At 46.0% G+C, this 21930-nt stretch overlaps 2 protein-coding genes across 4 annotated transcripts in view; one reads left to right on the top strand and one right to left on the bottom strand.

Moving 5' to 3' along the window:
- The window catches only part of LOC110518947 (dachshund homolog 1), a 95223-nt gene extending 83111 nt beyond the window's left edge, over positions 1 to 12112 (bottom strand). The window contains exon 1 of one of the 2 annotated variants that reach the window (XM_036951479.1): positions 11087 to 12112. In XM_036951479.1, coding sequence (XP_036807374.1) covers positions 11087 to 11637 — 551 coding nt within the window. In that variant the 5' untranslated portion in view covers positions 11638 to 12112. The remainder of the gene's footprint in view (positions 1 to 11086) is intronic. The other variant, XM_036951480.1, reaches the window with a different exon arrangement.
- Positions 12113 to 21078: 8966 nt separating this feature from the next.
- The window catches only part of ubac2 (UBA domain containing 2), a 32881-nt gene continuing 32029 nt past the window's right edge, over positions 21079 to 21930 (top strand). Inside the window, exons 1-2 of one of the 2 annotated variants that reach the window (XM_036951484.1) lie at positions 21079 to 21286; positions 21680 to 21804. In XM_036951484.1, the coding sequence (XP_036807379.1) occupies positions 21256 to 21286; positions 21680 to 21804 (156 nt within the window). In that variant the 5' untranslated portion in view covers positions 21079 to 21255. The remainder of the gene's footprint in view (positions 21287 to 21679; positions 21805 to 21930) is intronic. The other variant, XM_036951485.1, reaches the window with a different exon arrangement.

A 21930-nucleotide genomic window follows, 5' to 3' on the forward strand; every position in this document is an offset into this window, starting at 1 on the left:
AACCAACCAACCAGCCAAACAGCCAACCAACCAACCAACCAACCAACCAACCAGCCAACCAACCAACCAACCAGCCAAACAGCCAACCAACCAGCCAACCAGCCAACCAACCAGCCAACCAACCAACCAACCAGCCAACCAGCCAACCAACCAGCCAACCAACCAGCCAACCAACCAACCAACCAGCCAAACAGCCAACCAACCAACCAACCAACCAACCAGCCAACCAACCAGCCAACCAACCAACCAACCAGCCAAACAGCCAACCAACCAACCAACCAGCCAACCAACCAACCAACCAACCAACCAGCCAACCAACCAACCAACCAGCCAACCAACCAACCAAACAGGACCATAGATGTAGAATCCATCTCATGTATTCAGCCCTCTCTATCCTATGTGGGTCGGACCAGAGTGGCATAGCCAACCAGCCAACCAACCAGCCAACCAGCCAACCAACCAACCAGCCCACCAGCCAACCAGCCAACCAACCAACCAAACAGGACCATAGATGTAGAATCCATCTCATGTATTCAGCCCTCTCTATCCTATGTGGGTCGGACCAGAGTGGCATAGCCAACCAGCCAACCAACCAGCCAACCAGCCAACCAACCAACCAGCCCACCAGCCAACCAGCCAACCAACCAACCAAACAGGACCATAGATGTAGAATCCATCTCATGTATTCAGCCCTCTCTATCCTATGTGGGTCGGACCAGAGTGGCATAGCCAACCAGCCAACCAACCAGCCAACCAACCAGCCAGCCAACCAACCAGCCAAACAGGACCATAGATGTAGAATCCATCTCATGTATTCAGCCCTCTCTATCCTATGTGGGTCGGACCAGAGTGGCATAGCCAACCAGACAACCAGCCAACAAGCCAACCAGCCAACCAACCAAACAGGACCATAGATGTAGAATCCATCTCATGTATTCAGCCCTCTCTATCCTATGTGGGTCGGACCATTCATCCATCCTTTTGTCCTTGATTCAATGAGGCTTCAATTGTCTACAGAAACAGACTGTTTTATCCAGAGAATAAATCAGACGATCTGTTTTCAGTGTCTGGCAGATATGGGGCAGAGTATCTTTAACACACACACACACACTCACACACTCGCACGCGCACACACACACACACACACCCGCATAACACACACACACACACCACACGCACACACTCACACACGCACGCGCACGCACACACACACACATCTTTACCACTGTGAGAACAGTGCGACCTCAAAACGCCAGAGGTTTCTCCTCAGAAATCACTGAAACTTTGGGATGTAAATAAATTATGAGCCATCATTGTTTTTCTACACATCATTTTAACCCACGTCTTTAAAACAAATAAGTCTTAAGGATTTAAGTGCATTATTAAAATAGACTGTGTGAGTTTCTCATAACGAAGACAAATTTGACTTCCCAGGAACAAACTTGGCCCTGAGATGACTGTTCTCCTAAACATCCTCTGCCTGTGTGTGGGATTGAACTGGACTGGAAATGTCCACTACTTTCATCGGTCAAATAAAGTGTGGGATGTAATCGTGTGATCCATACATCATCACCAGCCGAACAACACGGACTTTCCCAAGGAGACAAAAGAAAACATGAACAAGAACAAAATAACATCGCTGATTTACCAAGAAACAACCGTGACAGGCCGTGACAGCAGTCTGTAACATTACCCTATTCCCTAAATAGTGCACTACTTTTAACCAGAGGCACCCTATTCCCTATATAGTGCACTACTTTTAACCAGAGGCAGCCTATTCCCTATATAGTGCACTACTCTTAACCAGAGGCAGCCTATTCCCTATATAGTGCACTACTTTTAACCAGAGGCAGCCTATTCCCTATACAGTGCACTACTTTTAACCAGAGGCACACTATTCCCTATATAGTGCACTACTTTTAACCAGAGGCAGCCTATTCCCTATATAGTGCACTACTTTTACCAGAGGCACACTATTCCCTATACAGTGCACTACCTTGGACCAGGGCCCACAGGTCTGTGCCATTTGGAATGCAGAGTCCTTTTCGGCCCCTGTTTTAAAGTGTGGTGCAGTCACCCTGAGATCAGCCCAACTACAAAGCTCCGGAACGTTCCAGTAGTTTCCCTTCCTTCATTAATTAGTGTTTCCTAAAACCTGCAGGAGTTCTGCCTTACTGATGGAAAGCAGGGTCGAGGTACACACACACACACACACACACACACACACACACACACACACACACACACACACACACACACACACACTCTGTTACAGAAAACCATAAAGTACACAGAGACAAAACAGAGATAAAAGTGGTTGTTTTAATGTCAGTTCAGTTCCTCTTGGCTTTCCTTCACAACATGCTGTTTATTTACACACTAACTGACCAGTCTGCGGGAATGTGTGTGTGTGTGTGTGTATCATCATCCATGTGTGTGTATCCAACAGTTCCCCTCCAGTTGGTTGTTAACCAGGGCAACAGTTCCCCTCCAGTTGGTTTTTAACCAGGGCAACAGTTCACCTCCAGTTGGTTTTTAACCAGGGCTTTAACAATAACTTTACAGTAACACGGCCTAGCCAGCCTAGCCCTAGTCGCTAAATAACTTTACAGTAACACAGCCTAGCCAGCCTAGCCCTAGTCGCTAAATAACTTTACAGTAACACGGCCTAGCCAGCCTAGCCCTAGTCGCTAAATAACTTTACAGTAACACAGCCTAGCCCTAGTCGCTAAATAACTTTACAGTAACACGGCCTAGCCAGCCTAGCCCTAGTCGCTAAATAACTTTACAGTAACACAGCCTAGCCCTAGTCGCTAAATAACTACAGTAACACGGCCTAGCCAGCCTAGCCCTAGTCGCTAAATAACTTTACAGTAACACGGCCTAGCCAGCCTAGCCCTAGTCGCTAAATAACTTTACAGTAACACAGCCTAGCCCTAGTCGCTAAATAACTTTACAGTAACACGGCCTAGCCAGCCTAGCCCTAGTCGCTAAATAACTTTACAGTAACACGGCCTAGCCAGCCTAGCCCTAGTCGCTAAATAACTTTACAGTAACACGGCCTAGCCAGCCTAGCCCTAGTCGCTAAATAACTTTACAGTAACACGGCCTAGCCAGCCTAGCCCTAGTCGCTAAATAACTTTACAGTAACACGGCCTAGCCAGCCTAGCCCTAGTCGCTAAATAACTTTACAGTAACACTGCCTAGTCAGCCTAGCCCTAGTCACTAAATAACTTTACAGTAACACGGCCTACACCCCCAAAGAAGCAACGTCACCGGGCGTTTCCCCCATTGTTTGTGACACACTCTTTTAGTCTAGGCACAAATTAAGGATTGTGTCTTAATGCCTCTCTCTTTAACACCAAGTGATTTACAGTAACACAACCTAATGAGGCAGGATCAGTCTTAATTAGTCCTAGTCCACTAAAGAACTTTACAGTAACACAACCTAGCCAGCCTTAGTCCCCTAGAGAGATTTACAGTAACACAACCTGGCCAGCCTAGCCCTAGTCCCCTATATCCTTTTACAGTAACACAACCTGGCCAGCCTAGCCCTAGTCCATTAAAGAACTTTACAGTAACAACCTAGCCAGCCTTAGTCCCCTAGAGAGATTTACAGTAACACAACCTGGACAGCCGAGCCCTAGTCCCCTAAATCCTTTTACAGTAACACAACCTAGCCAGCCTTAGGCCCTAGAGAGATTTACAGTAACACAACCTGGCCAGCCCTAGTCCCATAAAGAGCAACAGCACAGTGAAAGACAAGGAAGAAACTATGATTTAAACAAGCTCACGTTGACTGACCAATTAAGGAGGGAGCCTTTAACTGTGCTCATATCCCGCTGTATGATTAAAGCACATGAAACGGTCATCAGGAGTCTCCCAGAGCAGGCAGCAGGCAGAGCAGGCAGCAGGCAGAGCAGGCAGCAGGCAGAGCAGGCAGCAGGCAGCAGGCAGAGCAGGCAGCAGGCAGAGCAGGCAGAGCAGGCAGCAGGCAGAGCAGGCAGCAGGCAGAGCAGGCAGAGCAGGCAGAGCAGGCAGCAGGCAGAGCAGGCAGCAGGCAGCAGGCAGCAGGCAGAGCAGGCAGCAGGCAGAGCAGGCAGCAGGCAGCAGGCAGCAGGCAGAGCAGACAGCAGGCAGAGCAGGCAGAGCAGGCAGCAGGCAGAGCAGGCAGCAGGCAGAGCAGGCAGCAGACAGAGCAGGCAGAGCAGGCAGCAGGCAGAGCAGACAGAGCAGGCAGCAGGCAGAGCAGGCAGAGCAGGCAGCAGGCAGAGCAGGCAGCAGGCAGAGCAGACAGAGCAGGCAGCAGGCAGCAGGCAGAGCAGGCAGCAGGCAGAGCAGACAGAGCAGGCAGCAGGCAGAGCAGACAGAGCAGGCAGCAGGCAGCAGGCAGAGCAGACAGAGCAGCAGCAGCAGGCAGCAGGCAGAGCAGGCAGCAGACGTCTTAATTGCAGCATTATAAAAGCTGATAATTAGCCTTCACAGTTAGAGGTTCATGAAGAGAGGAGACACCCAGCTCTAGAAATAACTACTAATTATGTCACACAAACACAGGTAATAGACTAATAACAAATAGTCCACTTTAAAAACAACTTCTATTCTATCTTATTACAATCAAACCACATACGCTGGCTGACCTGATGGGGTTTTGCTGGCCGTCCGGACACAACACCAGGCCTCAGTTGTATTTCTACAAACATGTATGTGTGTGTGTGTGTGTGTGTGTAACTGTCTGTGTATGTGTGTGTGTTCTGTGTGTGTGTGTGTGCTCTGTGTGTGTGTGTGTGTGTGTGTGCTCTGTGTGTGTGTGTGTGCTCTGTGTGTGTGTGTGTGCGTGTGTGTGTGTGTGTGCTCTGTGTGTGTGTGTGTGTGTGTGTGTGTGTGTGTGTGGTGTGTGTGTGGTGTGTGTGTGTGTGTGTGTGTGTGTGTGTGTGTGTGTGTGTGTGTGTGTGTTTTGTGTGTGTGTGTGTGTGGTGTGTGTGTGTGTGTGTGTGTGTGCTCTGTGAGGTGGAGACAGAGAGCTGAGGTTCCCTGAGGTGGATTAATGAAAAGGCCTTTCATGGAAAAGTCATCAAGCAGAGAGAGGAGAGAGAAAGGTGGAAGGACATGTGGTGAGCTGCAGGATGCACGGGAATGTGTGTGTGTGTGTGCTCTGTGTGTGTGTAACTGTGTGTGTATGTGTGTGTGCTCTGTGTGTGCTCTGTGTGTGTGTGTGTGTGTGTGTGGTGTGTGTGTGTGTGGTGTGTGTGTGTGTGTTGTGTGTGTGTGTGTGTGTGTGTGTGTGTGTGTGTGTGTGTGTATATGTGTCTGTGTGTGTGTATGAACAGAGCTGTGGGAATCTGAGCCATGGCGTGGAAGAGGACGTCTGGGTGAGATTTTAATTAAAGTCTGAGACAAGAGGTCACACACCATGCCCCCCCCCCCCCCTCTCACAAACACACACTCTCTCTCTCTCACAAGGACTCAATTGACTTAATTTACAGCATTTAAAAGACACACTATTCTGTCCACTCCACTGTTCTGTCCACTCCACTGTTCTGTCCACTTCACTGTTCTGTCCACTCCACTGTTCTGTCCACTCCACTGTTCTGTCCACTTCACTGTTCTGTCCACTCCACTGTTCTGTCCACTCCACTGTTCTGTCCACTTCACTGTTCTGTCCACTTCACTGTTCTGTCCACTCCACATCTCAACACTATTCTGTCCACTCCACATCTCAACACTATTCTGTCCACTCCACTGTTCTGTCCACTCCACTGTTCTGTCCACTTCACTGTTCTGTCCACTCCACTGTTCTGTCCACTCCACTGTTCTGTCCACTTCACTGTTCTGTCCACTCCACTGTTCTGTCCACTCCACTGTTCTGTCCACTTCACTGTTCTGTCCACTTCACTGTTCTGTCCACTCCACATCTCAACACTATTCTGTCCACTCCACATCTCAACACTGTTCTGTCCACTCCACTGTTCTGTCCACTCCACTGTTCTGTCCACTCCACTGTTCTGTCCACTCCACTGTTCTGTCCACTTCACTGTTCTGTCCACTCCACTATTCTGTCCCCTCCACTGTTCGGTCCACTCCACTGTTCTGTCCACTTCACTGTTCTGTCCACTCCACATCTCAACACTATTCTGTCCACTCCACATCTCAACACTGTTCTGTCCACTCCACTGTTCTGTCCACTCCACTGTTCTGTCCACTCCACTGTTCTGTCCACTCCACTGTTCTGTCCACTTCACTGTTCTGTCCACTCCACTATTCTGTCCCCTCCACTGTTCTGTCCACTCCACTGAACCAGCCTAATCAGGTTAATACACAATCTTATTGAGGCCACCGGCTGAGAAAAACATACTGAGGAATACTGTACGCAGAAATGTGTGTGTGTGTGTGTGTGTGTGTGTACGTGTGTGTGTGGGTATGAGTGTGTGTTACCTGAAACATGAAACGCTAACAGGAGGACACAGCAGCTGGAGCTTAGTGGAAGAGACAAAGCAGACACACACACACAGACACACAGGAACACACTCCATCCTCCCTGGAAACCACCAGCCCATCCAGTCTCACTTTGAAAACAGGTCATGAAAGACAGGGACGTGTTGCAGTCAAAACAGTGGAACAACTATTCTGTCAAGTAACCCTGACTGTACAGTACAAAGCTACTGGGTGGGAGGGTGGGGATGGCTGACTGGGTGACTGGCTGACTGGGTGACTGGGTGACTGACTGGCTAACTGGGTGACTGGCTAACTGGGTGACTGGCTGACTGGCTAACTGGGTGACTGGCTGGCTAACTGGGTGACTGGCTAACTAGGTGACTGGGTGACTGGCTGACTGGGTGACTGACTGGCTGACTGGGTGACTGGCTGACTGGGTGACTGGCTGACTGGCTGACTGGGTGACTGGGTGACTGGCTGACTGGGTGACTGGCTGACTGGCTGACTGGGTGACTGGCTGAATGGGTGACTGGCTGAATGGGTGACTGGCTGACTGGGTGACTGACTGGCAGGATGGCTAACTGGGTGACTGACTGGCTGGCTTACTGGCCGACTGGCTAACTGGGTGACTGACTGGCTGACTTACTGGCAGACTGGCTAACTGGGTGACTGACTGGCTGACTGGCTGACTGACTGGCAGACTGGCTAACTGGGTGACTGACTGGCTGACTTACTGGCAGACTGGCTAACTGGGTGACTGGCTGACTGACTGGCTGACTGGCTAACTGGGTGACTGACTGGCTGACTGACTAGCAGACTGGCTAACTGGGTGACTGACTGGCTGACTTACTGGCAGACTGGCTAACTGGATGACTGGCTGGCTGACTGGCTGACTGGCTAACTGGGTGACTGACTGGCTGACTTACTGGCAGACTGGCTAACTGGATGACTGGCTGGCTGACTGGCTGACTGGCTAACTGGGTGACTGACTGGCTGACTTACTGGCAGACTGGCTAACTGGATGACTGGCTGGCTGACTGGCTGACTGGCTAACTGGGTGACTGACTGGCTGACTTACTGGCAGACTGGCTAACTGGGTGACTGACTGGCTGACTTACTGGCAGACTGGCTAACTGGATGACTGACTGGCTGACTGGCTGACTGGCTAACTGGGTGACTGGCTGACTTACTGGCAGACTGGATGACTGGATGACTGACTGGCTGACTGGCTGACTGGCTAACTGGGTGACTGGCTGACTTACTGGCAGACTGGATGACTGGCTGACTTACTGGCAGACTGGCTAACTGGATGACTGACTGGCTGACTGGCTGACTGGCTAACTGGGTGACTGGCTGACTTACTGGCAGACTGGATGACTGGCTGACTTACTGGCAGACTGGCTAACTGGATGACTGACTGGCTGACTGGCTGACTGGCTAACTGGGTGACTGGCTGACTTACTGGCAGACTGGATGACTGGATGACTGACTGGCTGACTGGCTGACTGGCTGACTGGCAGACTGGATGACTGGCTGACTTACTGGCAAAAGAGGAAAAGTCCATGTGATGCTGATCTCTTGTCATATCTATTTTATCCCCCCATCCCTCTCACACACACACACACACACACACACACACACCACACACACACACACACGGTATTCCCAGCTGTGGATGATATGTCTGTCTGTCTGAGGGCCAAAGCCGTGTAATGAATGACAGTGCAGGCAGCAGAGACATGGAGCAGCCTGCCTGAATAATGATGTAATGACAATACAAGACAAGGTGAGGATGGAGTACTGCTCCTCCCCCTTTCCCTCTCTCTCACTCTCTCTATCTCTTTCTCCCTCTCTCTCTCTCCCTCCCTCTCTTTCTCCCCCTCTCTCTCTCTTCTTCCCTTTCTCTCTCTCTCTCCCTTTCTCTCTCTCTCTCTCCCTCTCTCTCTCCCTCTCTCTCCTCTCTCTTCTTCTCCCTCTCTCCCTCCTCCCTCTCTTCTTCTCTCTCTCCCTCCCTCTCTTCTTCCTTTCTCTCTCTCTCTCTCTCTTCTTCTCTCTCTCTCCTCCCTCTCTTCTTCTCTCTCTCTCCCTCTCCCTCTTCTTCTCTCTCTCCCTCCCTCTCTTCTTCCCTTTCTCTCTCTCTCCCCCTTCTCTCTCTCCCTCTCCCTCCTCCACACACTCCTGTGTTCCCATGTCTTGTATTTAATCCAGGCTGGGATAGGGAGAGGCACAGACTCCTGTTTGATCCAGGAATCCTTTTAACTGATACCGGATCACATTCCTTCGCCGACATTCCAGGGGTCAAGAGTGGAGAGTACATGAAGACAGTGTGTGTGTGTGGTGTGTGTGTGTGTGTGTGTGTGTGTGTGTGTGTGTGTGTGTGTGTGTGTGTGTGTGTGTGTGTGTGTGTTGTGTGTGTACAGATATCACATTGTGTACAGATATCACATTACACTGCTGTTATTGTGTATTAAGCCATCAGAGAGGATCAGAGAGACCACACCCCCCTGAGAGATGGCAGATGGCTTTTTCTAGCAGCACAGTAATAATGTCCCTGGCTATCATCACTGGCCCTAACACGCACATATGATCTCTGTCCTTACCCTTCACAACACAGACATGAGAGAGTATGTGTGTGTGTGTGCAGGAGAGTTTAATCACACTGTCAGATGAGAGGACCTCTCTAAAGACATGAAAAGAACCAGTCAAAGGTGTGTCTCCCTCTATTCACTATCTCTCTCTATTCTCTCTCTCCCTCTATTCTCCCTCTCTCTCTATTCGCTATCTCTCTCTATTCTCTCTCTCCCTCTATTCTCCCTCTCTCTCTATTATCTCTCTCCCTCTATTCTCTCTTTCCCTCTATTCTCTCTTTCCCTATATTCTCCCTATCCCTATATTCTCCCTCTCCCTCTATTATCTCTCTCCTTCTATTCTCTCCCTCTCCCTCTATTATCTCTCTCCCTCTATTCTCTCTCTCTCCCTCTATTCTCTCTCTCCTTCTATTCTCTCTTCACCTCTATTCTCTATCTCCCTCTATTCTCCCTCTCTCTCTATTATCTCTCTCCCTCTATTCTCCCTCTCTCTATTATCTCTCTCCCTATATTATCTCTCTCCCTCTATTCTCCCTCTCTCTATTATCTCTCTCCCTCTATTATCTCTCTCCCTCTATTATCTCTCTCCCTCTATTCTCTCTCTCCCTCTATTCTCTCTCTCCCTCTATTCTCTCTCCTGACAGTGATGTTAAACTATAGGGTTTACTGTAACATCTGTTCTAGATTATTATCACTACAGATGACCAAGATCCATACATACAGGAAGAGATGACCAAGATCCATACATACAGGAAGAGATGAACAAGATCCATACATACAGGAAGAGATGAATACCTAACATCTATATCTCAAAGATAAACTATCTTTAAACTGGAGACATATCATTGTATGAGTGGGAAACAGGATTTGCCCTGGACTTGTTATGATGTGCTTGCTGTAACTAAATGGAACCTTGTCTTTGTGTGAGAGACAAGAAGATCAGATTGCCTCGTTAAACAAAGGTTCTCTGTCGGGAACTAGTACTATTCTAAGTTACTGGCATGAACATAAACGCCTGTGATCTCAACCGCGTCTCATTGGTGTGTAACTGTGGATTACGACTGAGGTCTGAGTGAAGCCAAAACTAAAGGCTTTGACTCAGAGTGGTGTCACTGGTGAGTCACACGTAGTTGCTGGAGAGGCTGTTGTGGAACAAACCCGCTCCAAGACATGTAAGACTGGATGGTTCATATGAGTAAATTAATAAATATCAACAGTAGCCTTTTAACAAGAAATCAGTCTTTAACCTGTAAAAAGCTGGAGAGGACAGAGGCTAAACCAACTCTTTCCCCAACAGCATTTTCACTTTCAAAATGCACTGAACAACTGATTAAGGCATAATCAAATAAATCACACTCTTTCTGATATTAACTTTTTAATTTCCTGGGTCAAGAATGTGTTCAGTGTTTGTCCCAAATGGCACCCTGTCCCCCTATGTAGTGCACTACTTTTGACGATGGCCCACAGAGCTTTGGTCAAAAGTAGTGCACTACATAAGAAATAGGGTGCCGTTTGAGACGCGAACTCTGTCATCTCAGTGCTAATGAGCCAAACAGCAGGTCACACAGAGTTACAGAGAACAGCCTATTTACATAATTAAATCATAAATATAGAGAAATAGACATCTCAAAGTGTATGTCTCCAGTGATGAGCTCATCCTCGGGGCTACAACTGATTGATACGAGAAGGCAGTTACACTACACGCAGAACACGACGAGAGAGAAACAGCCAGTCAGCAGCGCCCTGATTTAAACGGCCGCTTTGGGCCAAATGAAAATTAATTAATTTCTGTGAAGAATCAATTTCTCAGAGTAACTAACAGTGTTAAATGCAAAGAGATGGGGGAGAGAGAGAGAGAGAGAGAGAGATCGTGTTTGTGTGCGCTCCGCAAAATCCCCCCATTACGCACACCTACACATAATTGCAGAGACTCAGTTTGAGCCACTGAAACACTTTTAAAAGATTGGAAAAGGTGCCATTATTTCAACAACGTTGCGTTGTTCGGTCGCTTCAACTCTTTATAAAGACATCAGAGATAGATGAGGGCACCATGGAAACCAACTCACCTGGCGTTAGTACAGTCGTTGTACAGCGTCTCGAAGTCTCTCCTGGAGATGAGTTTACACCGGTTCACTCCCGGTTGAATAGCTCCGAGGCCCCGGAGGATGCGGACCTGTTCCACGTTACAGACCACCGGTGTGATCTGGAGCCGCTTCAGCTTGGTATAGACCGTGTGCAGTCCGCCGACCAAGTGTTTCAGAAACAGGTCGAACGCCTGCGGGAGGCAGATTAGCTCGTTGTCTTTTACCGTGAAAGAGGCGAGCTTGGCGCCTCTGACCTCGACCATTTTAACCTCGTTGTTTTGCGGAGTGTTCTCAACCGGCGACGGGGTAGAATACACCGGTTTACAGGGCAGGACGTCGACCGGTGCGCCAGGGCTACCGACAGGTACTGGTAAGAGGTCCGCGCTGAAAGGGTTCAGTCCGGTGGGCGCGATAGACGGTGAAGGGGATGAGGACGTGGTTGCTGGTGGCGGAGAGTTGGTCGCCGGTGAAGTCTGTATCGGAGGCGGTTGGACGAGAGGAACCGAGGGCATGAGAGCAGCCGGAGAGGCCATGATCCAAATCTGTATTTAAAAAAAAAAAACAAGCTGAAAGTCTCGAAAGTCAAGTGTAGTCTAAAAAAAGTGTCGCGAGAGAAACAGAAATCAAAGAGTTGAGAGCTCGTCGGTAGTTTTTTTTTTTTAAGCTGAGAAATGTCGGAGATGCAGTGAGTGGGATAAAGGGTCCGTGCGTCAGGTTACCGATGACAGAATTGAGCTAGAGTGAGGAGCTCGCGGACGGGATGATACTGTCACATCATGAAAAAGAGGAGGAGCCTCTAAATATTCTTAGAAAAACATCACACGCATCTGTTGACCGTGTTCAGAATATGCGGTCCATTAGGCTAGAATAAAACTGGAATAGAAACTGAACACCTTGATGAATAATTTGTATAAGCAGCACAAGCTCCGGAGATAACGCCACTGAATTTTAACTGTAGGATGTTGACTATTCAGAGTGTGGAAGCTGCCCACTGTTTATAAATAATAACCCCCCCCAAAAGGGCCCTCTACGGGGGGAGAAGAGGGACAGACAAGAGGACCCTGACTTTAACCTCTGACCCTCCTCAAGCCGCCACCCCATCATCCTGTCACACACCACATTAGGGACTGAGCCTCCACAACCCCTCGAATGCATACCCTTGACAGTTCCCTGCTAATGCTGATGAAGACTGAGGTTTGGAGACTCTCTTCTCTGCACACCAAAAAAAAAGCATATAGGCTAATTGAGTCCGCTCAAAAAGATAAATAATGACACTAGCACTGACTTCGCTGATTATCGAGGAAGAAATGTGCTGAAAACAGCCAGTTTCCATCCACTTGGCCACATTTTCCAACCAGAGATGTTTCCATAAAAATGACTTTTTTGCAGGTAGAAAACTGTGCGTGATGACGTACACTACCATTCAAAAGTTTGTAGTCACCTAGAAATGTCCTTGTTTTTGGAAGAAAAGCTAAATATTGGTCCATTTTAAAATAACATCAAATTGATCAGAATTACAGTGTAGACATTGTTAATGTTGTAAATGACTATTGTAGCTGGAAACGGCTGATTTTTTTTATGGAATATCTACATAGAAGGCCAGCATCCCGGAGTCCTCTCTTCACTGTTGAGGGGTCTGTTTCTCAAACTAGACACTCTAATGTACTTGTCCTCTTGCTCAGTTGGGGACCGGAGCATCTTTCTATTCTGGTTAGCGCCAGTTTGCGCTGTTCTGTGAAGGGAGTAGTACACAGCGTTGTATGAGATCTTCAGTTTCTTGGCAATTTCTCGCATGCAATAGCCTTCATTTCTCAGAACAAGAATAGACTGATGAGTTTCAGAAGAAAGTTCTTTGTTTCTGGCCATTTTGAGCCTGTACTCGAACCCACAAATGCTGACGCTCCAGATACACAACTAGTCTAAAGAAGGCCAGTTTTATTGCTTCTTTAATCAGGACAACAGTTTTCAGCTGTGCTAACATAATTGCAAACAGGTTTTCTAATGATCAGTTAGCCTTTTAAAATGATACATTTGGATTATCTAACACAACGTGCCATTGGAACACAGGAGTGATGGTTGCTGATAAAGGGCCTCTGTACGCCTAATGTAGATATTCTATTAAAAATCTGCCGTTTCCCATCTACAATAGTCATTTACAACATTAACAATGTCTACACTGTATTTCTGATTAACTTGATATTATTTTAATGGACAAAATGGAGCAAAACAAGGACATTTCTAAGTGATCCCAAACGTTTGAACGGTTGTGTACGTGCAATTCAAAATTTATTCTGCCGTTAAATTCCTATATGCCGAATGAAAAAATAGTTAAATGGGGTTCCATCGCATTTTCATCACTACTGATGGTGTTGTCACAAAAACTGTTGCGTTAGCCTTTAGGACTATAAAAAATGTTCCCACGTTGGTATTGGCGCATGCGCTCTAGCCAACAGCTGGTAGTGCGGGTAGGCTACCTACATTATGAGATTATTATGTTTAAGAGCGATATTATTTTTATTTGTCAAAGCAGCCAAGCATCGACCATCATGTCACCAGAATCAGACCCTGGATATTTATTGGAAAGGAGCATCAAGCTCATCACCTTGCACTTTCACCACCCTGTGAAGTTCATCATAACTTATTTCATCTGTAGCCTAATAAGCTGCATGCTTTCCCGAGTCGTAGTGGGAGGACCACACAACATGTCATCGCCTGACACCAAGATCTCTTCGATATGATGGTTATTATATCAATATTTGCGCATAAAGGCGTTTGAACCGCTATTTCTCGCATAATGAATTTTAGCGACACAAAAAAAAGATCCCACCATGTCGAACGAACAAATTGTCTTTCGGCATTTATGAAATTGCACCGGCATTTCATGTTTCCACCAGCCTGGTCGGGACTTTTTCCACGCGTCAGGAAATTCATTCGCATGAAATGGATGGGATGGAAACGTGATTAGTGACATGCGGTTGTCTCACTTAGTTACTTTAAGATGAATGCACAACAATGCATTAACTGTAAATCGCTCTGGATACGAGCATCTGCTAAATTACACAAATGTTTCAAAAAAAAAACACAAAAAAAAACACCTTATCTGTAAATTAAAGGCATCAAGTGAACATTGTGGATATGGGAGCTTTTCGATGCGCGGTAGTTTTGTCCGGTATATAGCCTCGTCTCCATAGGAATGCACAGTGCTTTAACGGAGCATCACGTTGATAATGATCTAAGTCACAGAGGGAGAGAAGAAAACCTCAAGAGAGCGTGTTATGAAGAGGAGGTGGAGAGAAACGTCTCTTTATTCAGCTTAAAGGTCTTTTCACTCTTTTCTTCCTGCTTCCCCATCCCTCTTTTGAATAAGCCTCTTGTGTTTTTTAATTGGCTGGAATTAATCTTAGGGATGTAGATGCCCGATTTGCATTCATTAAAAGTCAACTGAAGAAGTCAAGCTTGATTCTAATCAAATTTGCTTAATTATGCTTAGCTTTCAGCATCTCCCAGGAGAGAAGAGAGAGAGAACTTCACTTTTGTCTTTGGAAACTCCTGCTCTATCTCCTGCTGAGATGGCTTTTTACCAGCAAATAGACATTTAAAATGTCAGGACTCACTAAAAGACATGGAGAGGGGGAATTGCCACCTATTGGAGGAAAAAGTCTATGCCACGGCTCTGAAACCTGCGGCCCATGGGCCAGATGCGGCCCAGTCGCCGGTTTATAGCGGCACATTGATTTACACACATAATATCAGAAGTGTACTTCAATGTCAAATGTCAAACCATCCAGACAGTAATAAACCTCACATAGGGCACCAAATTCCACCCAAAACATATTTGAAAAGCTGAAGGCCACTGTGTGAGGGCTCTCTGTCGCTGCAGAAGAATGGTGTAGTGACCATAGAAATATAATGACTAGAACTGACATTCCCATTCTATTTCTGTAATAGATAATTATATATTTATGGTGGTGACATCCTGTGTCTGTTAGTCAGTGTGCTGTCTGTACCACTCTACCCTGCAGGGGTAGATACTCAGGACAACCACATCAGACTGATGAGGCATAAATACCACTCTATCCATTCTCATTAAGTAAATAACAACATATTTAACGCTTCATCTCTATCAAGAGGCCTCGGGTCAGTGGTTGAGGAAGAGCAAGAGAAATAGAGAGAGGTAGCAAAGAGAGAGACAGAGATAAAGAGAAAGAAAGAGAGAGTAAAGAGAGAGACAGAGATAAAGAGAGAGAGAGAGAGAAAAAGAGAGAGAGCTAGTACAGAGAGAGACAGAGATAAAGAGAGAGAGAGGTAGTAAAGAGAGAGAGGTAGTACAGAGAGACAGAGATAAAGAGAGAGAGAGAGAGTAAAGAGAGAGAGAGAGATAAAGAGAGAGACAGAGAGTAAAGAGAGAGACAGAGATAAAGAGAGAGAGAGAAAAAGAGAGAGAGACAGAGATAAAGAGAGAGAGAGAGAGAGAAAAAGAGAGAGAGGTAGTACAGAGAGAGACAGAGATAAAAAGAGAGAGAGAGAGTAAAGAGAGAGACAGAGATAAAGAGAGAGACAGAGAGTAAAGAGAGAGACAGAGAGTAAAGAGAGAGACAGAGATAAAAAGAGAGAGAGAGAGAGAGAGCGAGAGAGTAAAGAGAGAGACAGAGATAAAAAGAGAGAGAGAGAGAGTAAAGAGAGAGAGAGAGTAAAGAGAGAGACAGAGATAAAAAGAGAGAGAGAGAGTAAAGAGAGAGACAGAGAGTAAAGAGAGAGACAGAGATAAAAAGAGAGAGAGGTAGTAAAGAGAGAGACAGAGACCAAGATAAAGAGAGTAAAGAGAGAGACAGAGACCAAGATAAAGAGAGTAAAGAGAGAGACAGAGACCAAGATAAAGAGAGTAAAGAGAGAGACAGAGATAAAAAGAGAGAGAGAGAGAGAGTAAAGAGAGAGAGAGAGTAAAGAGAGACAGGTAGTACAGAGAGAGACAGAGATAAAAAGAGAGAGAGGTAGTAAAGAGAGAGACAGAGACCAAGATAAAGAGAGTAAAGAGAGAGACAGAGATAAAAAGAGAGAGAGAGAGTAAAGAGAGAGACAGAGAGTAAAGAGAGAGACAGAGACCAAGATAAAGAGAGACAGGTAGTACAGAGAGAGACAGAGATAAAAAGAGAGACAGAGATAAAGAGAGAGAGACAGGTAGTACAGAGAGAGACAGAGATAAGAGAGAGAGATTTAGAAATCTGTCCCAACCACTCTCAGCCATAATCCTAACAGACAAGCCTTTCCGTCAGGAGCTGAATCAGCCATTAGGACCCAAATCAACACAGAGTTACAGAATGCTCCCGTGTCATCCATGATAATGGAAATTGATTATGCGTATGGAAATGAGCTGTAGTCCGCGGCAACGTGACCTTCAGCGGTGCTAATTGAAACAAGTGTGGAGCCTCAGCGTCAGTTATCAGGCCTAACAGCACACCATAAATCATCATGAAGACCCCTGTCACAACACGACCCAGTAGAAACGGATGTGTTGTTTTTCTCTCCCTGTATCAGACCAGTCTGAACATGTCCCTGGGTTAGATCCCTGGGTTAATAGGACCAGATGAGGCTTTAGTACCGGATGAACAGGCACAGTTCAGACTCATGTAGGTGTGGAGATGGAGAGAGAGAGAGGGAGAGGGAGAGGGAGAGGGAGAGGGAGAGGGAGAGAGAGAAAGATAATGAGAGAGAGAAGAGAGAGAGAGAAAGAAAGAGAAGGAGAGAGTGAGAAGGAAAGAAAGAAAGAAAGAGAGAGAGAGAGTGAGAAGGAAAGAAAGAAAGAGAATGAGAGAGTGAGAAGAGCGAGAGAGAAAGAAAGAGAATGAGAGAGTGAGAAGGAAAGAAAGAAAGAAAGAGAGAGAGAGAGTGAGAAGGAAAGAAAGAAAGAAAAAAAGAGAGAGAGGGAGGGAGAGAAAGAGATTTAAAGAAAATGAGGGAGATAGAGAGAAAGAGAGGGGGGGAGCGAGAGAGAGGAGAGAGAGAGAAAGAGAGAGGGGGGGAGGGAGAGAGAGCGAGAGAGAGAGAGGGGGGGGGGGGTGGAGGGAGGGAGAGAGAGAGAGGAGAGAGAGCTGATGTGGTGATGATGGGGATTGATTTAGTTAGAGTTTGAGGTGAGGAGGTAACGAACGGTGCCAGTGACACAGAACAGGTTGAAGGAGAAGAAGAGAGTAATGAGCCAGATACACTTGATCTCGCCTCATTTCTGTGTCCAAAGCAGCATACTTGTTTTTCTTAGTTGAGTTGACTCAATTTGACCTTGTGCATCCAACTGAGAAAAAAAACTGTGTTGAGTGAGTGAGAAAAATAGCCAACATCCTGAGAAAAAAAGGTGCTATCTAGAAGCTAAAAGGATTCTTCAGCTGTCCCCATTGCAGAACCCTTTGAAGAACCCGTTTTGGTTTCAGGTAGAACCCTTTCCACAGAGGGTGTTACATGAAACCCCAAAAGGTTCTACCTGGAACCAAAAAAAAGGGTTCTACCTGGAACCAAAAAAAAAGGGTTCTACCAGGAACCAAAAAGGGTTCTCCTATGGGAACAGCCTAAGAACCCTTTTGGAACCCTTTTTTCTAAGAGTGTACATATCAAGTCAACTGACTGAGAGGCAAAGTTAGGTGTAATTAGTATATTGTAGATGTTCCTAGTGAAGAAGCAGCTCACTGGTCAGAGTAAGACAGGAGTAAACTGGTAATACAGTTGAAATGAAGTATGAGAGGTCAACAGAGTCGCCACATAAAGAGATGAAGAGTTATCGAAAAAGTATAAAGTCAATCTCGTTGTGGAAGATTGAATTAACATAAATTGTTGACGACTAGAGGTGATTATGGAGAATACATTTATGAACCAAACAATATACAACAGCCACTGATTGAGAGCAGATGTTGTCCACCTGTTAAACACAGGATCCTAGAGTGCAATTCACTGCGTCAATGAGTCGTCCCAATAATCTAATCAAGGGAAATATAATATATATAATCATATCCATCATTACATAGTTGAACACACAAAATTCTAATTTGATAAAGGATATTTCATTATAAAGTGTAGAGACACAAGGGAGTTTCCCCGGCGAGGCCTCTGTGAAGGTTGCAGCTATCACTGATCACTGGCCTCATGGATCCTTATTCAATTAACAACACTCTAATGAACGCAATTCATTAATGAATGAATGAATGAATGAACGAATAATAGAGGCACTATATGTTAAGCGTCTAGGTAGATAGAGGAATAGCTCATTATAGATCAAACCTAATCGTATTGGAACCTGTCCAAAAAAAAACAACAAAGTCACTTAAAGACGTTGGGAAGTTGTTCAACACAATCAATCCATTCTCTTCTCTAATGAGCTTTAACGATGCTCTTAATGGTTTATTATCCAATATCCTAGTTATGAATATTAAAGGAATTAAACAAGCAGAGGAGTTTACACTGTTATTCATCGGTATTTTGTATTGGCAAGGTCAACGTTAAACAAAAACAGTCCCTGAAAAGAACGCTGGATGTTTAGCTTGATCTAGACGAGGCTCCTCAGATAACCACTAGACACGTGATATGGATCAACCTACTGGGTATTGAAAGTACAAAAGGCAGAAACATAAACTCAGTAAAAAAAAGAAACGTCCTCAGGCCTACAAGCCCTCAGTCCAGCCTCTCTCAGCCTATTGGGTTTATACAAGCCCTCAGTCCAGCCTCTCTCAGCCTATTGGGTTTATACAAGCCCTCAGTCCAGCCTCTCTCAGCCTATTGGGTTTATACAAGCCCTCAGTCCAGCCTCTCTCAGCCTATTGGGTTTATACAAGCCCTCAGTCCAGCCTCTCTCAGCCTATTGGGTTTATACAAGCCCTCAGTCCAGCCTCTCTCAGCCTATTGGGTTTATACAAGCCCTCAGTCCAGCCTCTCTCAGCCTATTGCGGACAGTCTGAGCACTGATGGAGGGATTGTGCGTTCCTGGTGTAACTCGGGCAGTTGTTGTAGCCATCCTGTACCTGTCCCTCAGGTGTGATGTTCGGATGTACTGATCCTGTGCAGGTGATGTTACACATGGTCTGCCACTGTGAGGACGATCAGCTGTCCATCCTGTCTCCCTGTAGAGCTGTCTTAGGCGTCTCACAGTAAGGACATTGCAATTCATTGCCCTGGCCACATCTGCAGTCCTCATGCCTCCTTGCAGTATGCCTAAGGCACGTTCACGCAGATGAGCAGGGACCCTGGGCATCTTTCTTTTGGTGTTTTTCAGAGTCAGTAGAAAGGCCTCTTTAGTGTCCTAAGTTTTCATAACTGTGACCTTAATTACCTACCGTCTTTAAGCTGTTAGTGTCTTAACGACTGTACCACAGGTGCATGGGAAACAGTGTTTCAACCCTGTCCAATGAAGATCTGTGGAGTTGTTTGGATTTTTACTAATTATCTTTGAAAGACAGGGTCCTGAAAAAGGGACGTTTCTTTTTTTTCTGAGTTTAACATTTAATATTATAGAAAGGTAAATTAATAGCTGATTTTCACGTAAGGTGACAATGTTGAAAGTCCTAATGTTTTTCTTCAAGGGGGTCGCCTAATGTACAGTAGAATTCACAGCCACGGGAGTACTATAGCAACGAGTGTAGGTACATCTTTGTTGCCATGGCGAAACACTAATGAAATCTTTCCAGCAGTCATATTAAAGGCAACAGATGCATTAAGGCAGAAATAATCATTCATCTGCAGAGCAATTAGTGGGACTGTCAGAGCCAGTGCTGCCTGTTGAAAATACCCAACACAGTGTCATTAATTAAAGCATTTAATGTTCCACACGATCGGTCATGTCACGAGACTATTACCACACGAAATGCACTGAATGTCACTGATGTAAGTATACATTCCATTTACAGTGAAATGAATGACGTGAACTAGCCTAAACACAGATACACCATTCAATAAGCGCCAAGAGAAGAGGTGTGGATTTGCAAGGATAAGCATGTTGAGGTTGTGCTGACCTTTGACACCTCCTGATCTCAGTAGCTGTGATTCGTAGAAGTAAGATGAATCATTTCACAGACGAAGACAACACGATAAGACATCTGGTGCTTTTTACAAAGGGCCAGAGAAGAAGACAACACGATAAGACATCTGGTGCTTTTTACAAAGGGCCAGAGAAGAAGATGAACAGAGTATCCAGATGAAACAGGGAGATCAAACACACTGGGGCCAGAGGACACTGAACACAAAGCCTGCCATTCAAAGCCTCTGTCGGTGCTGCCTCTCTATCTCCTGAGGGGCTCAGACGTTAGGAGGGGAAGACATAAATGCTGACACAGAAACCTCCCGCTCCGCGTCTGAGGAGGGTCTTAAGCTGTCAGAGGGTGCTTAGGAGAGCGCTAGTCTGGATGAAGAAACCACGCACAGTGCATTATCACTTCAGGCTTCTGGAGGGAACCAGCCAATGATAGTGTGTGTGTGTGTGTGTGTGTGTGTAGAAGTTCTCTTGTCTGATGAGGTTTATCTCAGGATGAATGAGTAATGTGTCTACGGTGCATGTTTTTCTTCTTCACAGGAACAACTGTCACGGAGATGGCAGAGGTTTGATCTTTATGCGGAGAAGAAAACGCTAGCTTCTGTTCAATACCCTCTGACATGTCTCTGGGAGGGGGAGTACAGGCAGGTGATCAAAGTACAAGTCAAGTGTCAGGAGTGTTTTTGTTGACGATGTTCATTAATAGAGGCCACTCAAAACCCTCTCTTTGATCACTTTCTGCTGACGAGGACAGTATCCATCAAATGGATTAAATGAAACGAGGGCCAGTGAAGAAATACAATTACTTAAGTTATGCAAATTGAGTGTATGTTCTGTTATTGTGGCAATGACCTGTTTTACCAGCTATAATATGAGCGAGAACCTTTACTGACCATTGATAGTGACATAGCGACCTCATGTGGCCATTTTTTATTCAGCGCATCTCGAGATTTGCGTGTCAAAAACAACAATCTCGAACAATTTTGGACGAACTCGACCACCGTACTCGATACCCTTTCCCCTCTATCTCACTATGGTGTTTTTTTTTCTTTCTAACTTTTAGTTACTATAGCTAAGTTTGTACCTTCATTTTGCAGTGCCTTTACACAGACAGTCATTATATATATATTTTTCGTTTTCCATCATGTTCACGACCACCGGTTCCCGAGGGCTCGGTAAGTACCAGACTAGTTGATTCGTGTACGAGTGTTTTCGCTCGGTCCTGTCTCGCAGCTTTGCACTGTCATTCATTCTAGATGAATCTTAAGTATTTGAACGGGTCACATCGTCGTTTCTACGCGTACAATCGACGATTCGAGCCTTTACCATTTTTTGTCATAATGTCTAGTATTGCGTGATACCGCTCGATGTTTCATTTAATAAACGACGCTGAATGCTGGCTCAGTACTGTAGTGACAGAACGGTGCATGTGGTTTCCCCGCCCACATTTTCAATACAGTATTTAATGTTACCAGGAACAAGTACTCTGCTGTACATTCTGATAAGAGTATCAAATTGATTGTGCCCTACAGGTAGGTGATTGATTGATTGGTTGCCTCCCCCCACAGATAAGGCCCCCCTGTCTAAAGGTCTCCTCCTGGTCCTCAGTGGTCTGACTGTCGTGCTAAACCTCCTGCCACAGTACAATCACCTGTTCACCTACAGCCTGCAGGCCATCACGCTGCAGCACCAGGTAGCGGAAAAGAGAGAGAGAGTGTCGTAAATCTCTCCTATCTCCTCCTGTGGATCATGTTGCCAAAGACAGTACAGTATAAAGATGGGCAGAAACTGCTTCTCCAATAAGAAATCCCCGATCACG

This window comes from Oncorhynchus mykiss, chromosome 18 (genome assembly GCF_013265735.2).
Source record: "Oncorhynchus mykiss isolate Arlee chromosome 18, USDA_OmykA_1.1, whole genome shotgun sequence".
In the NCBI taxonomy this organism is placed as follows: Eukaryota; Metazoa; Chordata; class Actinopteri; order Salmoniformes; family Salmonidae; genus Oncorhynchus; species Oncorhynchus mykiss.